Source organism: Lissotriton helveticus, chromosome 12 (genome assembly GCF_964261635.1).
Source record: "Lissotriton helveticus chromosome 12, aLisHel1.1, whole genome shotgun sequence".
NCBI classification, from domain to species: domain Eukaryota; kingdom Metazoa; phylum Chordata; class Amphibia; order Caudata; family Salamandridae; genus Lissotriton; species Lissotriton helveticus.
The window spans coordinates 194,470,378-194,486,792 of NC_136073.1; the positions used below are offsets into that span (position 1 = coordinate 194,470,378).

Here is a 16,415-nt window from a genome sequence, read left to right on the forward strand (position 1 = left end):
AGAGTACTCTCCATTCCTAAGTGCATAAAATAAGGAGGTGCTCATATTGAGTTGGACATTGTGAGCCTCAGCATCCATGCCGATAATAAATTGATGCATCACTTCTACAACTTCTTCTGGAAAAGTACTGCCCATTTAAAACTGTCCTCAACATTATGGTGGAGGTATGATAGTATCACCTAAAGATACTGTGGTAAAATAGGGTAATAAAGATAATTCTGATGTTTGTACTTGAACTGAAACGCAGTTCAAAACTTTGTTTAGGGCTCAGTTTTCTCCTTATGTGGAGTACGTCCAGTTGGTCTCAACAACAGGAGAGGGGTCCTCCTTAACCAAAGGGACAGGACCCAAATTTGACAGTTAATCAAAATAGCAAATCCCTATGTTTATAATAAAACATACTATCAGTGATTTATACAACATTCATACCACCCACACCAATATCACCAGAAAATGTCACTAGTTCACCAAAGCCAATATACACGTTTTATTTAATGAATTCCAGTTACAAAATCACATAAAAGGTACATGAGATAAAATCGCATCAATTATTGCACTATAGGGTAAATTCCAATATGGAAAATCACATACACAAAATCATACAATTAAAATTGAATATGCGAGAGTATAGTAGACATTAAAATGTTGTCATTCTTGGCACTTATCCAATAACAATTCCATGGTCAAACCATTATTTTGCACAGTTCCTTTTTTGGTCAAGATTAGTTGGATTTAGTGCATTTGTTGCAGCAGCGTCACACGTTTCGGTGGGTTAAAATGTTCCAACCACCTTCTTCAGGAAGAAAGACATGATATCTCCCAAAACTTCAAATCAGAAATGGTTATGTATTGTCATTCACTTCTTTTGGAATCTGGCTCCTCGAGGTAAAGGGACAACAAGAATTTTCTAGAATATGTACATCGGTCTAAAAACTCTCTCAAGGAGTATTGAGTTGAGTAATGTTAGAGAAAATTCTAATCATCCGTTATCTAGTTCTTATAAAGTTATTTGGTCTCCTTGCTACAAGGCTCTTCTTAGGATAAAATCAAGTGCCGGGACTTTAGAGTCTCCTGGCGCTTTCCGGTCGTCGTTCGTTTCAGTTAGCAACCCCTTGATAAGGGTATGTGTGGTATGAATTTTGTATGAATCACTGATAGTATGTTTTATTATAAACAAAGGGAATTGCTGTTTTGATTATTTGACAGCAAAAAGAGGTGGAATAGAATTGAGGGCTTGGGAGAATATGTGAATGCTTTATGTGCTCAATTGAGTCACAGAAGCAGTTGTTACTGATTTGTGCTTCACTTAAAGATTTGAGAGTAAATCGTTTTTAATCAGTTTGTCTTAATTGTGGCACTAGAGAAAATGCTATAACATTACATTTACTGCAAAACAAGATAAAGGAAAGTGTTCTAGTACCATTGGGGAGTTATCTGAAATTAGAACCTCTTTATGAAGATAGTAAATACATTGTATTATAAATATATGCATGAGTTAGGACGGGAAATTAGTTTTCCCATTTGTTTGAATTCTGAAGTATTGTTTTTCCACTGTAATAGCAGAGTACTATAGAATGAAGATTTAATATCTTGCATGAGTCTGATATGTCTCTCTTCGGCAGGTCATTGGATTAAAGAACATAGCAGCAAATGACCTTAATTTGGATTTGCATCCTGCAGATGGCACTTACCTAGCTTCCTGGAGTATAATCCTTCGTTTCGGGATATCAGTGTCTATGTGGCTGGCTGTGGGTCTTGTTCAGGTGAGTTTCGCTCTTAAACCTAAAGCGCTCCCTCACAGAAGTATTATTAATGTGATTTGTGTGGAAAGGTCTCAGCAAACAGCCACAGATAATGGGCATCTCAGGCCACATAATCCATATTGTGGTCAGAGCGGTCAGAGCTGTAATACTTTACAGTGAAAGTAATTTTAGTTACATTATTTGTAATTGTATTTGGAATTTTTACAGTTGAAAGCAGATCTTTGAAAAACACTGTATTGAGTTCAAAGTGTGTTCAGCTCATATTTTCAATCTAGTTTTAATTTACACATTTTGAAATATTAAACTTAAAAACCACAAAAAGCTTAAAAGCCACAAAAATATTTACCCTACCTTATATCTCTTCCACTAAGTCCTGATTTACCCTTTAATTTATATCGATGGGGATCTCTTCCACATACCAATTCTTTTCGCACCGCACTTAACCTGTTAGCTCTTTTGCTGCATGTTTTCCTCTTATCTACAAGTATTAGGACTTCTGTTTCCTCACCCACCTATTTGTCTGTTTCTCACACTCCTACAACTTGCCATGTATTAATATACTTCTTTCCCCACTTCCATAGCTGTGCCTTTACTCAAATCCTTGTCTGCCTCTTCCAGACTGCTTCCTATCTCCTATGTATGCATTTACTTACACTTCTCAGGCTGTGTTACCTATCCTCCATACCCCGTCTCTTCATCTCACTTGCTTAGTTGTATTTATTAATCCAGACACCCATTTGCTGTCCACTTACAGCCCCAGATATCATTCTTACTCAAGAACCTCAGCTGTTTATTTACCTAGTTTTTTTCTATCACACCATGCACTAAGCCATATATTTACCATATTCAGGGGCATATTTACAAGCCCCTATCCCCACCAGAACATCACTTTTTTTACGCTGTTGGGGTGATATGGTCTTCACCTTATTTACAAGACAACGTTATGCCACTTAAAATGGCTGAACGCTGCCTTGTAGACCCTCTTCACGCTATACCTAGCGTGAAAGGGGTGGACAATGGGTGTTGCTGTAGGAATCCTCCACAACACCCATTGATTTTGATGCTGCCCCATATTTACAAGGTTGCCGAAAATATGAGGCAGTGCCAAAATGAAGAGCAGGGAAAACCTGTTCTTAACAGGGCGCAATGAGGAGAAATGCATTATTTCTCCTCGTTTATGCAGTTTTTATATGTGTTGTATCATGCAGCACACTTAAAACCAGCAAAGCGCCATGCATGATTGTTTATGTGCATGAAGGTGTCCCTTCCTGCACATAAAAAATCATTTTAAAAATAAGACGAGTTGCAACCTCCATGTGTGCTGCACAAGGCAGCACACATAGAAGTTACAAATCGCCACTTAAGATTGTTTATGTGCAGAAATGGGACACCTTCCTGCACATAAACAATCATTCCCCGCAACGTTGGCACCCTTGCTCTATGGTGCAAGGGTGACTGCATTGGTGCTTGGATGCTAAATTTAGCACCAGCGCAGGAGTAAACACAAAGCTGCACAGTATTGTTGTAAATACGGTACAGCCTGTGTTTCAGAAGTGGTGGAGCAAGGCTTTAAGCCAAGAAGGCTAACACTGCGCTTTGTCACTTCCTTGTACATATGCCCCACATTTTCGTAGTTATCTCTTAATCTTTGTCCCCAACTATTTATTCACCACACATGGTTCATTAGTTAACTTTTACTCATGACCCCAGCTGAGCTTTCATATTCAGTTACCCAGTCATGCTGATCACTCCATGCCCCAAGCCATTTATTTCCCACATTCTGGTCCCCAGTAACATCTCTTACACAATTACCCTTCTGTTTATATCCACACTCACTTTCTGCTCACCTATAGTCTCCATCCCCTATATTTCTTACTCCATGCTCCTAGCTGCTTATTACTCACACCTTTCCTAAGCTACTTCTTTTACTCCAAATCCCCCACTGTTTGTTGCCCACAATCAGTTTCCAGTTTTTTTTTATTCCACACCCCAGCTATTCATGTCTCATACTCTCTTCTCCAGTTACCTCTGTTACGCCGTGCCTGCAGCTGTTAATTACCAACATGCTCTATGTTGAATTTCTTACTCATTTTTTTATTTTTGGTGTCGTTAAGGGGAGGAGGTAGAAACACATAAGCTCCATTGCTACCTAATCTCCATTATATTTAATACACCGAAGACCTGATTGATCTATTTAAAAATCTAGAGTGCCTTATCTATAAATGCAATGTCTTAAGCACTCCAGTGGAAGACATCAGGACTGTATTGAGCCCTGCAGACCACGTCCCAAAAAAAACATACCTGGTGGAAATTGGCTTATGCTATTCCCCAATGCTACCCTCCATTGGCAGGCAAGGGATCTTGGTGCTCCTCTTGCATGTCCTTAAACTTTTGATAGATGCTCCCATGTTCAGCTTTCAGCATTCTCACTCTTGTGCTGGAAAAGGCCTATCTGTGTCTGGGGAATCCCAGTCTGGGCTAGCACGGCATACGTTTGACGGGAGAAGACCTCTTCTTCATTAAATACTAATGCTCTGTTTAAACATACTTTGTAATTGGGCATTGCACCCACTCAAAACAATGCATGCGTTCTTAGAGGTTTCACATAGTCACTACAAGTTGGTGCTCTAGATGTACGCTGAAATATCAGATAATTAAGAGATTTCACCACCATGAAAAGAATGTAGTCCTCTCCCTCAAATTTCCACAAAGACCTCTATTTATTTAAAAGTGTGACACGGTGTGCGAGCATATGAAATTTGCACAAATAGGGACAATAAGCCTTTTGTGCATTATGTCTAACTTTATATTTTCAGATCATATTCTATGTTGGCATCTACGAGCGGTTTGTGGAGGACAAGATACACCAGTTTGTAGATCTTTGCTCCATAAGCAACGTAAGTTGATCACCCTCCTCAAGGTCACTTTTCCTGGTGTTCATAGTACAAAGGTGATCAGTGCGGTAAGCATAACCAGAGATTGGTCATACCAGCCTTACTTTAATTGGAAAGTGGGATTGTCTGGCAAAAGACTTCTTTTCTTCTGGGGATCCAATATCTTCCTGAAATTAGGAGCTTTTCTAGCAGGTCCATTGGCTGCTGGAGTGAGACTTTGTAGCAGAGACTATTCATTCTGGAGTGAATCCAAACTATGAGGCAGAGTCAGTGGAGCAAAAGGATATTGGTGTGTTTGAAGGGCCTGGTGCTTGTGATGAGGCGGCTGCAGCATGTAGGAGATAGGTATTGGAGAGAATAGAGTATTTTAACATGAGCCTTAAAGAGCACAAGGGTTTTGACAATGGCATCAAACTCTAGGAGTTTTTCAACAGATTTGATATTCTTGAGGATATGCATTTGTGATAAAGCTAATTCATTGATATTTGGCCGGTGGGTGGGGCTTGGTTTATGTTGGAAAGCTTTTCCTATTTTTATGGTTGATGTGTTTGACTTTAATGTGCACAATGCCAATTATGTTGAGTTCAGTATGCCCTGTTTGAGCAAATTAAACAATAAAAGTCTATATTTCTGGTGCCAACTACATTTTGGGATTGAACAAGAATTCAGTAGTAGTGTGTTTGGAATGTAACCAATTTTATATAATTGATTGTTGTTTGTGAATGGACTGTGAGCCCCATGTCACGGTTTCTGGGAAAGTCACTGGGTGCTGGCCGGCGTCTGTAGTGAGTAATGTCATTGACAGCTATAGTCTCAGGGCCATGCATACAAAGTCACCTCAAGTAAATGACTAGATTCTCCTGTAATACCTTCAACAGTAGCTTCAGTGAGTGGTCAAGGCTTATTTAAGGAGGCGGTATTCGCTCTGGAAGCTGCACATATCATACCCCACTAATCGCCCACTATACAATTAATGACCAGTGAGATTTGTTATGGCCAAAAATAGTATGTTTTTAACATATGTCTGGAAAATGGATGGCTGTTAAAATATGACCCATCACTTAAAACACCCTAGAAAATTTTAGGGTCAATATTTAGGTTTACCAGAATAATTTCTGATTGCAATGAATTAGGGCTTTAGCAGTTCAGTTTTCTATCCCAAAACGTTCTGTCAGTGTTGTCAATCCAATACATTATTGGTGGGAACAATATATCTAAGATGTCATGAACTGTTTGTTCATTGCCCCATTTTTGTAGTAGTTACATGTTTAAGTGGGATTGCTTGGTAGATCCGGGCCAGGTGTGGAAATTGTGCAGAAAACCTGGCCTTCCACCTCCCAAATGTGAATGAGCCCTAGATCTCTGAAAGTCGGTGCTACTGATTAGAAAATCTGGACAGTGCTATAAGTTACTGGCTTGTCGGTGTACCAGGATAATCAAAGTTACGTTACAGGTAATTGTGGTTAATAGATTCAGTTCAGGGGATCAGTAATAGCTCCAAACTGATCTACACAAAATAGAGTAACAACTAGCAATGGCAGATTTCTCACAGTTCATGCTAAACACCTAATCCTGCTCCGAGATTTAGAGTGTTGAATCCAGGTCACTGGTTTAAGGCTATGAAGCAGTAGGACACTTAGTAGGCAATATCTAAGCAATTGTAAAACAATAATTGTAGTGGTTCTCAGATCAATGGGTCAACTTCAACAACAAAACACATCCCAGGCTGTAGAGTAAAAGATGGAAAACCTTAAAGATCCATTTGGACTTCCACAAACTCATAAGGGATTCAGTCAACTTCTTCCAGCTGTCTCAAAACAGAATTCTTTCACTCTTTGTCCTCATGGATCCAGAAGCTCACTTACATAGATTGAGTGGGTGTACAGTTGGCAGGTCAATAGGGCTTTGCAGGCCCAGTCCTTCTGCATCCCTGGCACATAATCAGTCATTTTGTGTTGCAAATTGTATGGCATTTCCACAAGCAATTTTCTCTGAAACGTTTTGTACATTGGTACATTGAACTATTTCATAAGGCAAAATCCATAATCCCAGCCAACTACAGCAGGGGACAGTTTGTTAGTGTTTTTTCCAGGCTACCTACACTGAAGTGGGAAACAAAAAATTATTTAAAAAGAGTAGGTGTTAAGTTGTACATGACCTTATTGGCATCAGTGTCTCGTAAATGGGACTTTGAAAGGTCTAGTACACCTGAGGCACCGTTGTCAAGTGTGAGACAGCTAAGAGGACTAGAAGGTATAAAACCTCCATTCAATAAAGCCAGATCAGACATGTGGTATGCTTTAGTATGAGGAAAAATAACAAGGGAATGATGTATGGGAATCTAGGGCCCATCACTACAGATATCTAATAGGTTTTGAAGAATGGATGAGGCTCATCCTAGCTGTACATGGGTAGGTCTTGCTCATTTCAGCGCTGAAGCCCACTTGCTATTGCCTTGTGTGCTTTGTTGTGCATGGGATTCTGGAGGAGTACAACATCAGCTTTTTAACAACTTTATATCAGAAAGTAAATGAGGATTGATTGTGAGGGATCAGTTATAATGAAGGGTGTTTGTTATGACTGTGAATGTATGCTTTTAATTTGGAATTGTTTGCCTCAATTAAGTCTGTTAGGAAAGGCTCTTGAAACTACTAAATTTTTTATTATGATAAGCCATACTAAACAGGAGAATAATGGAACTTGGGGGGGCTGTGAGGATGGTAGATGTGTGCAGTTAGCCAATTTCCTTCGATTTATACTGGTCTTGACATGTCATATGGTAAGACCACGCTGGAATGGTTTGGAACTGGGGAGAAGTGTTGCACCACATTTGGTTGTAAGGGAGATGCTGGTTAATTTTTTACAAATTGTTTGCAAACCACTGCATAAATAGTGTGTTTAGCACAGTGATCCAGCTATTTTTATTTATTCAGATTTCAGTCTTCATCCTAAAGAATAAATGCTATGGATACTATATCCATGGACGGTCAGTTCATGGCCAAGCTGATGTCAACATGGAGACCATGCTTGCCCACCTGAAAAAAGAAGAGGTAAGCCTATGCTGTATATGCTTGCAGACTGTACAATCATGGGTAGGGAGGCAGAGACATGATGCTGGTCATAAGTTAGTCCAATTGGTCGCACACTGCTTGTCCTACCAGCGTGTTGCCCCAAAGCTTTGTGGTCCATGAAGTAAGCATCAGCGGGTAGCACATGTCTGTTCTCTTATACAGTTGATGAATTTGACATCAATGAATAGGTTTCATCCAGCTCAGTAGGAGGTTTTTTTTGTATTTTAAATTTGTATATTGCAATTATGTCAACAAGTTCTCATTGGTAAAGAATGGCGCTTTAACATGGTTCATTCATATGCCATGTGAACTTGGTTGGGAGTAGGAAATGGCCCTAGAAATGGCAAAGTGTGACCCTGATCTGTTGCACATGGGTAAGAAGCAGACTTTGATTTACTTTCCTCAACTGCAGCGCCTCTCACCAGATGTTACCACTAATTTCCCTCTCAATATAGGAGAACCTGTGTCCACTAAGAGGACTGGAGCCTGGCTCTGAGATGCAGATCTTTGAAGTGCTCCTAAGTGAAAGGGTCCGACTGCAGTACGAGAAGATCATGCAACCACTTTTGGAGGTAACAAGACTCTATTCTATTGAAACAGTAGTCTGACTTAAGGAGAGCTAGAGTGATGACAAGGTTTCCGAGCACAGCTTGCTAGAACAGCCCTGTTTGCTTATTAACCCAATGGGAAGTAGAACAACGTGGAGGCTCTTGCTTATTTGGGCCAGGCAGCTGCGATGGGAATAGATGTTGGAATACAGCACTCTCAGACTAAAAGCAAGCATTGGCAAAGCTAATAGAGCTGACCTTTTGGGCCTATTGGCTTTGCTTATTTAGCTTGACTATGCTGTGTAAAACTGACGAAAAATAAAAACAAAGACTATGATACGCCTGCAGTGTTGGTTCATGTCCTACTGTAAGTGTGTGCATGTATCCTCATGCAGGCACGGGCGCACACAATCACGTGCGTGCCATTTCTTTTGTTATTGCTCTATCTAAGATGGCAAATGCCACTTAGATTGTTATTTAAAAACATTTTTAGATGCACAACAGTGAGTTGTTTTGCTGTGTAGTGCCTGGCAGCAAATGGCAGATGCCAATCCCTCCAAAAATGGGAAAAATCTAAATGCCCATGAGGGGTGGGGGAACAGTGAAGGAGTGGGACCAGGGAAGCAACTGGAGGAGAAAACATAAAGCCGGGAGAGGGGAAGGGAAAGGGTAAAAGCATCACTGGAGGAGAGAACAATAAAGAGTATGGATGAGATTCACATGAGAAAGAGAGCAGCCAATATGAGAGAGGGAGAGCCACGTTTATTTCTCTCTCTCTCTCTATCTCTCTCTATCTCTCTCTCTCTCTCTCTCTCTCTCTCTCTCTCTCTCTCTCTCTCTCTCTACATATGTTTTCTTTCGGATACCACACTTCTGAATATTTTGACTGACAATCCTGTTGCCCTGTAAATCACTTCATAAATTTTGAGTCTTTTCACAAGGACTATGTTTACATTAACACATTTTCATTTAATTGGTTGGTTTTCTAGTCTTGAACCACAGAGGCAAAGACTCAGCTTGAAAATCTTAGTAAATCATTCAAGGGTAACATTTTAAAACGCCAAGGAGCTTGGGGTGTAATTGTTAGGGTTCAATGTATGAAGTGACAATTTTCTGCCTAGCGTGAGGAGACCCAAGAGATATGCCTCTGAGATATAAAAAGGACTGCATACATACACATACATTTGGCAGGACGGTGATATCAATATCAAGAGTTTTACACATTAAGAATTTGAAGGTTTTATTGGTTATGCATTCGTAAATTAACAAAAATGTATGAGAAAAGTAAATTACTTGCTTCTCATTTTTCACACTGGAGCCCAATGTGAACTTAGGCATGTGCTGCAAGCCTTGCTTTTAATGTTCAAAGCAAAGTGTGTCACTGTCTATTGTCGGTATGCCTCTGAGGTTGGTGACCGTATTGTTATATTCCATCTAGGTGTCCCACGTTGGGAACCATGTTGCGTAGTTCCTATAAAACCTATACAGGATCTGCATGTTTAAACAACATACACTGTAGTATTGGTGTCAGACTGATTCTAGATATCCCCACTGGGTATGTTGGCCTGTGTACCAGCTAGCTCACAGTGCCACTAGAAACTCCTCTTATCAAGGAGAGAATAGTTCTTGGCAACTATCGAACATGACAACCCTGAGCCCTCAGGACCGTGGAAACAGTGTACTACTTTTCGCTCAGTCACACGTGCTCACTTAGTCTCTGTAGATACACAGAATAAACAGTATGGACGTTTTCAATAAGTATTTATTGAACAGTCGTTATTCTAGTGTAAAATAGGTGTGCTGAAACAATCATCAGACAGTAACATATATAGATGATTAGAAGCACCAGGCAAGTAAAAGGATGGTAGAGTACTACCATTTTGTTATACCATGAATACAGGTAAGTACATAAAATACAAGATAATGAAATATGTACTCCTACAATGCAATCCTAACTGGATGTATCTAAATGTACCTAGCATGTGTGTAGGTATTAAGCCAAGAATTTCCCTAGGATAGAGTCAATTCCCATTACCTGAAGTGAGAAACTGTGGGACCCTGTCCTGGTTTCGGGTTGGACACCCCGCAAGGGATGTCAGACCACTGCGAGCTGGAGTATCTGTCTAGAATCAGTCTGACACCAATCCTACAGTGTATGTTGTCTAAATGCGCATATCCTGTATAGGTTTTAAAGGAACTAAACAACAGTATCATTGATGATAAGAGTAGGCGAAGCAGATCATTCACCTTCACACCGAAGATGCATGATAATTCTGTTACACACACAAGACTGATGTTCCTAAGTGTTGTCCAAAAGGCCCTCCTAACCCTCTAGTTTTTTTCTTTTCCAAGTGTAATAGACCAATTATGAGTCTGATCCAATTTTTTGTTTTATAAGGTACAGGAAAGGGCTTCAGTTTTCTAAAATTGGTAATGCCATTCCATCCACCACTTGTGGAAACAAGATCACAAGTTGTCTATATTTCATAACACACTGAAAATCTTCCTTTCTGTTAGCAGGCACCCAGTGGGATGAAAGCACGGACGGAGGGCAATCCGCTACTGGAGCAGAGGATAAAGACATACTACACCTTCAACCGCTTCCTCTCAGCATTCCTAGAGCATGTAAGGGTCTTTCCACTATTAACAGCCACCTTGTTCTCATGTATAAGCTGAGCCATCCTTTGTCCTTGTTGGTCCTTACTTAAGAAATTTCCCTCCAATCTCTATTTCTAAAATGCCCTGCTGTGCCACTAGTGTGAAGCATTTAACCACAACAAGGTCCAAGCCATTGTTTCATGGTATCTATTTGAGATACATTTTCATACAATGATTCTAATATTATTTACATAGTGATTATTTTGAAAATCAAGCATGGGTCGGGCTCACTTAGGGTAGTTTTGAGCACTACTATGCTGTTCCCTGCCTCTCAAATGTTCTTCTGCTTACTAACTCTAGAACATTCTGCTATTCCCCTTGTCTCGAATGTCTGTCAGTTAGCTCTGGAACCTTCTGTTTTTTTCACAGCGAAGCAGTGTCCTGTATTTCGATTGAAATGCAAAGGAGTAAGGCTGATAACTTGGAAGCATTGAGAAGACAGGTTGGGGGTGTGACTAGGAAAGGTATCAGTTTGAAGAGAGAAATACAAATGTGGCCAAATCTTCAGCATAGTATAGTATTAGGGGTGGGTGCCTCTCCACATATTTCCGTTACGCGACGCCCGCCTCCCGCCCGTAGTATTAAATGACATTAAAAAGCCTAAAATAAGATTTAAATACAACTTACCTTATCACAGGGTCAGCCTTGTCCATCTAGCCTTCTTCTTGGAACTGTGCATGCGCTGGAGCCTGCGCATGCGCATTCCTTGCCAGGAATGGGCATGCGCAGGCTCCCACACATGCGCAGTGCCAAGAAGAAGACTAGATGGACAAGGATGACCCCGCGATAAGGTAAGTTTTATTTAAATCTTATTTTAGGCTTTTTAATGTCATTTAATACTGCGGGTGGGAGGCGGGCAGGAGGCGGGCGGCCAACTTCCGTTACGCCCCCGAGTGTGTGGAGATTTGCCTCGTTTCATCCGCCTTCATTGTGAAAGGCGGAAGGGGCAAATCTCCGCACATTCCATGAGTGGAACGGAGAGGTCCGCCCACCCCTATATAGTATGTAGTGTAGTCCCGATAGTACCCTTTCATGCAGGACCTACGCTGTTTACGGATAACATATACAGTGGGCTTGGTGGCAAACTTACTCTGTACACCCCCACCGAATATGTCAGCCTATGTTTTCGCATTGGCTAGCTCGCAGTGCCACTAGAATCTCCTGTTATCAGAGAGATTCGTTTTTGGGAACCTCAGAACATAATAACCTCAGACTTGTGGAAACAATATACTACTTTCACCCAGTCACTCGTGCTTGCTTGTTTTGTTCTCAGAGAGATACACAGAAGAAACAGTTCAGCGTGTTTACAATAATAATTTATTGTACCATTGTTCTTCTCATGTAAAATAAGCATGCTGCTACAACTGTAACACAGTAGCAGAGATATAGAACCAGCAGTACAGTGAATAAAAGAAATAGTATTGTTCTACCATTTTGCAATAGTCATGAACACACACATGAATAAGAAATGCATTTATAAAATAAAGTGCGTACTCCTAGGATGCCTGTCTAGATGTACCTAAGTGTACCTAGCAAGTGAGTAGGTGCGAAAGAGCCTAAGTATAACAGCCTAAGTCTAAGAGCCAAGAATCCCACCAAGGATTTAGTCGAACCCCCATCCTGAATAGTGAGAGTGTGTAACTTCGTCCTGGACTTGAGCTGGACACCCCACAATGGATTGTCAGACCACTGTCAGCTGGAGCGATGGCATGCCGGAGCCGCAGCATCTCTGGTCAGTGTGTCGGCCTTGAAGTCTCAGTTCCCTCCTGCTCTCTGATAGCAAGAGGTACTGTATTTATACAGTCTATGATGGGGAGATGATGTAGGGAAAGTGTACAATGTTTCCTGGAACTATATCAGGGTACCGATATGAAATATAACTAGTATTTTCAGAGTGCTATTAGTACTGTTTTGCTGTTTATAATGTGCCTTTATTTTTCTGTGAACTGTACAGACCTTTCCATCTGTGTCAATCTGAATTAGAAGCCTCTGTGTAATTTGTTTTTACACTAGAATCACTATCTCCACTTCCATTTTTGGTGGTCTTTGAGTTTGCCCTATGTATAATAGTATATACCAGAGTGGTGCAGTCTGAATCTTTTCAAAACATTTGGTATCAATGGCTCAATAGGCGTAAAATGATCTGGCCGATTACAAGAATAAGCTTATCCATCTAAAGCTCTGTAGGACATACTTGCAACAGGTTTCTTTTAAACTGCTAAGATAAAACGTACGCATCCTAATATATATATATATATATATATATATATATATATATATATATATATATATATATATATTCTGAAGTAGTTCCTTGAGCAAAGATTGTACATTTTGGCTTTAAAACACAGAGAAAACATATATACTCTGACCCTATGCCACATAGGAATGCATACCTGGGCCCCACTCACGCCACATTCTCCACGTTGAGTTATGAACTGTAAAGGTTTTAAAACATCATTAATGATATCTATGCAACATGGTGATGCCCCTGTTTAATTTAGGGAGATTGGAGTGTGCTAAAATGTTCAATTCTTATCTAGGTGTTCAAAGATATGGACTATCTAGTGAAAGACAAGATGTTCCTTGAGCGTGTCATGGGAATGGAGTTCCAACAACCCATTGAAAGATCTTTCCTGTACAACGGTAAGTGAGCTCCAGTGTCACAATGGGACATATCCCAAACTGTGCTGGTCCAGCCTTTCTAATCAGCCTATAATGACCCTGTGAGTGCCTCACTCTCCATAGTCATATTACTATGCATAGACCTGCAAAGATGTCTGTCCAACATTCCTTGCAAAAATCGTAGATTCAACCTGTGAGCTACTATTTACAGGGGTAGTGTGACAGTCTGTAAAACATTATACTCTGTTATCATTGCTAAAATAAAACCTATTTATCTGTAAGACATGTGGTTAGTAGATGAGGGGTGTGAGAGCCCTACTCAAGTAATAAACAAAATTCTTGTCAGGATGAACTACAAAATTTACTAAATAAACCTATACTTAAAATTCTCTGGTAACTTGCACAGAGGTAGTGGGTTTAACTTAGAGGCAAAGTGTAAAATATGTATGCAGTACTCAAACAGTAGTAAAGTATAAATGCAATAGAAGAAAAATACCAAATCAATTTACATACATAGAGTACATTTTAATAAAGAAAATGGCAGACAATCAACAAAAATCCAATAAGTAGAACAAAGTTATGAATTTTTCAAGTTTCAGGTAAAAAAAGTGTCAAAAAGAACAAAGCGCCAATGTCGGCTAGCTGGTCATCTGGATCAGGTCAAAGTCAAAAGTTCAAACCGACTGAGATGGGCCAGGTTCATCCCAGTGGGAAAGTTCACCTTCTCCTGAGTCCAATTCCATGCGTGGAGCCTCAACTGGAGCTTAGCATCGTCAGGAGCAGTGAGGAGATCATTGTCGGCATGAAGAGCACGTCACCATTGGAGCTTCGCATTGGGAGGAGACGCAGGGGGTCGTTGCTGGTACAACAATTAGGTTGCTGCTGGAGCTTTGTGTTGGCAGAAGACATGGATAGTCATCGCTTACTTAAAGAGCAAGTCACCATCGGAGCTTTTTGTTGATGGGAGATGCAATCAGGTTGATGTTGATCAAATCTCAGAATTTCCACCTGGAGTTCAGTTCTTAAATTTTGCAGATTAAAGAAGTAAACTCTGACCCCAGAAAAGGGTCCAGGACCTAGGGTGGCTACTCATGGGTGCCAGGACTCAGTCAGTCAGAGGCCAGCAGCAGAGTGCAGGCAGGCCCAGTTGGTGATGGTCAGTTGGGCAGTTGCAGGAAAGGCCTCTGGAAGCTTATTGTGTTTCTGTAACTCACATAGGAGGTCAGCCAACTGATCCTTGCAGTCACTTCTGGGATCCTGGCTTCAAGGCAAAGCAGTCTCGTCTTCCTTCTTCAGAAGATAGAAGGGTAGTCTTTTTTCTGAATCTTTACATGTCCTGGAGTATACCGGTTGAGTGTCTCAGGCGTTCATGTTTATACCCACTGCTTGGAGGATGCCCCTTTTGTCCAACCTTCCCCTTTGTCCTAGTTTGCTTTCAATTTTCTAGAGGGATAAAGGCATGCCCAGGTATGGGCAGCATTGTGAGAGGGAAGGCAGTTTAAGAAGTCAGGCAGGGGGTGGGCATAACCCTCAGGCTATCCTTTTAACCACATGAACCCCTCAGGCTACACTGCTAAGGAGAGAAACTCCTTTTTCCCCATGTCTGGAAAGGAATACACGTCACACCAGAGAGCCATTAACATTCATGTGACCTTTAATACTGGCAGAAAAGCAAATTTGGTTTAGGCAGAAAAAGGCTAAAATTATATATGTGGCATTTTATGAATAGTAATTTAAAATCCAACGTTACAGTCTAGGAGGATTTTAAATTACAATTTCAGTGAGTGGAAAGAGTCTTTCTATACCTGCTCCCAAACTGAAGTTCTGCAGCGTGAATCTTTTCTGGAATTACTTGCTATGCACTATTCTGCCATGTAGTGATTGGAGCAGGAAAGTCTCCTTGAAGTGAAATCTCTTTTCTCTTATTTTTGGTGGGCGTCATCTACCATTTGGGTTTAAATCCCCCTCGTTTGACATCAGATGTATGCACAAGAAATCCCTTGATGCAGTTGCCATCTTATAATGGAGAAGTGTGGCTCACTGGTTAGAGGAGGCAGACCTGGAAGCAGTGGTCAGCCCGGGACCAGGGTTCAATTCCCGGCTCGGCGGGGTCTTGAGTCCTAAAAATGTCCATGGACTCGACAATTCTCGCTCCGGTGCCTACTCGATTCACGGGTTCACACTCTGCGACTCTGGGCAATAGCTTGCTTAATCTCCCCAACGGCCCCTCGCGGCGGGATGCCTGGCTTTCACCTTGCGGATACCCTGCCGGGGTTATCTCACAGGGGAATACCAGGACGGGTTCCCTAAGCAAGCGCTTAGAAACCGCTTGGTGATTTGCGCTATATAAATTCCTGTACATTTACATTTACATTTACATAATTATTTTATCTGCCGTTGTGTCTGGAGGCTTATAGGAGAACTCTGGAGTTGAAGAAGAAAGAATTGTGCAGAGAAAATACATTTTTTTCACTGACCATCTCCATCGAGAGAAAAGGAGTAATGACGACTGAGCGGATGTAGGACACCGAAAAGAGACCAAGAAAGCACCAAAAGTCACTAAGTGGCACCGAGGTGAGAAGGGTGGTGCAACAAGCCCACGTAGATGGAGAATAAGAAAGGGGCATTGAGCATACCACCTTGAGAATCGGCCCCAAGTACCACGATAAGTTTGCACAGAAGGACACACATGAGGTCTGTAATCTTAACCTCAGTAAGGTCTACAGCTCAGAGGACTGCACGTCATGTGCAAAGTTCTCGCCAAGACCATCAAAGCAAGGCAGAAGCAGAGGTGGGCACACTACAGAATGGCATTGTCGGTGAGAAAACAGGAGTCCTTAAAAGACCTACGCCAGG

The 16,415-nt window shown here is 41.1% G+C and overlaps 1 protein-coding gene across 2 annotated transcripts in view; it reads left to right on the forward strand.

The window, feature by feature from the left end:
* The window catches only part of LOC144799736 (meckelin-like), a 347,109-nt gene that overhangs the window by 301,064 nt on the left and 29,630 nt on the right, over window positions 1-16,415 (forward strand). Inside the window, exons 21-26 of one of the 2 annotated variants that reach the window (XM_078671255.1) lie at window positions 1,623-1,763; window positions 4,580-4,660; window positions 7,591-7,707; window positions 8,184-8,300; window positions 10,794-10,901; window positions 13,478-13,580. In XM_078671255.1, the coding sequence (XP_078527381.1) occupies window positions 1,623-1,763; window positions 4,580-4,660; window positions 7,591-7,707; window positions 8,184-8,300; window positions 10,794-10,901; window positions 13,478-13,580 (667 nt within the window). The remainder of the gene's footprint in view (window positions 1-1,622; window positions 1,764-4,579; window positions 4,661-7,590; window positions 7,708-8,183; window positions 8,301-10,793; window positions 10,902-13,477; window positions 13,581-16,415) is intronic. The other variant, XM_078671257.1, reaches the window with a different exon arrangement.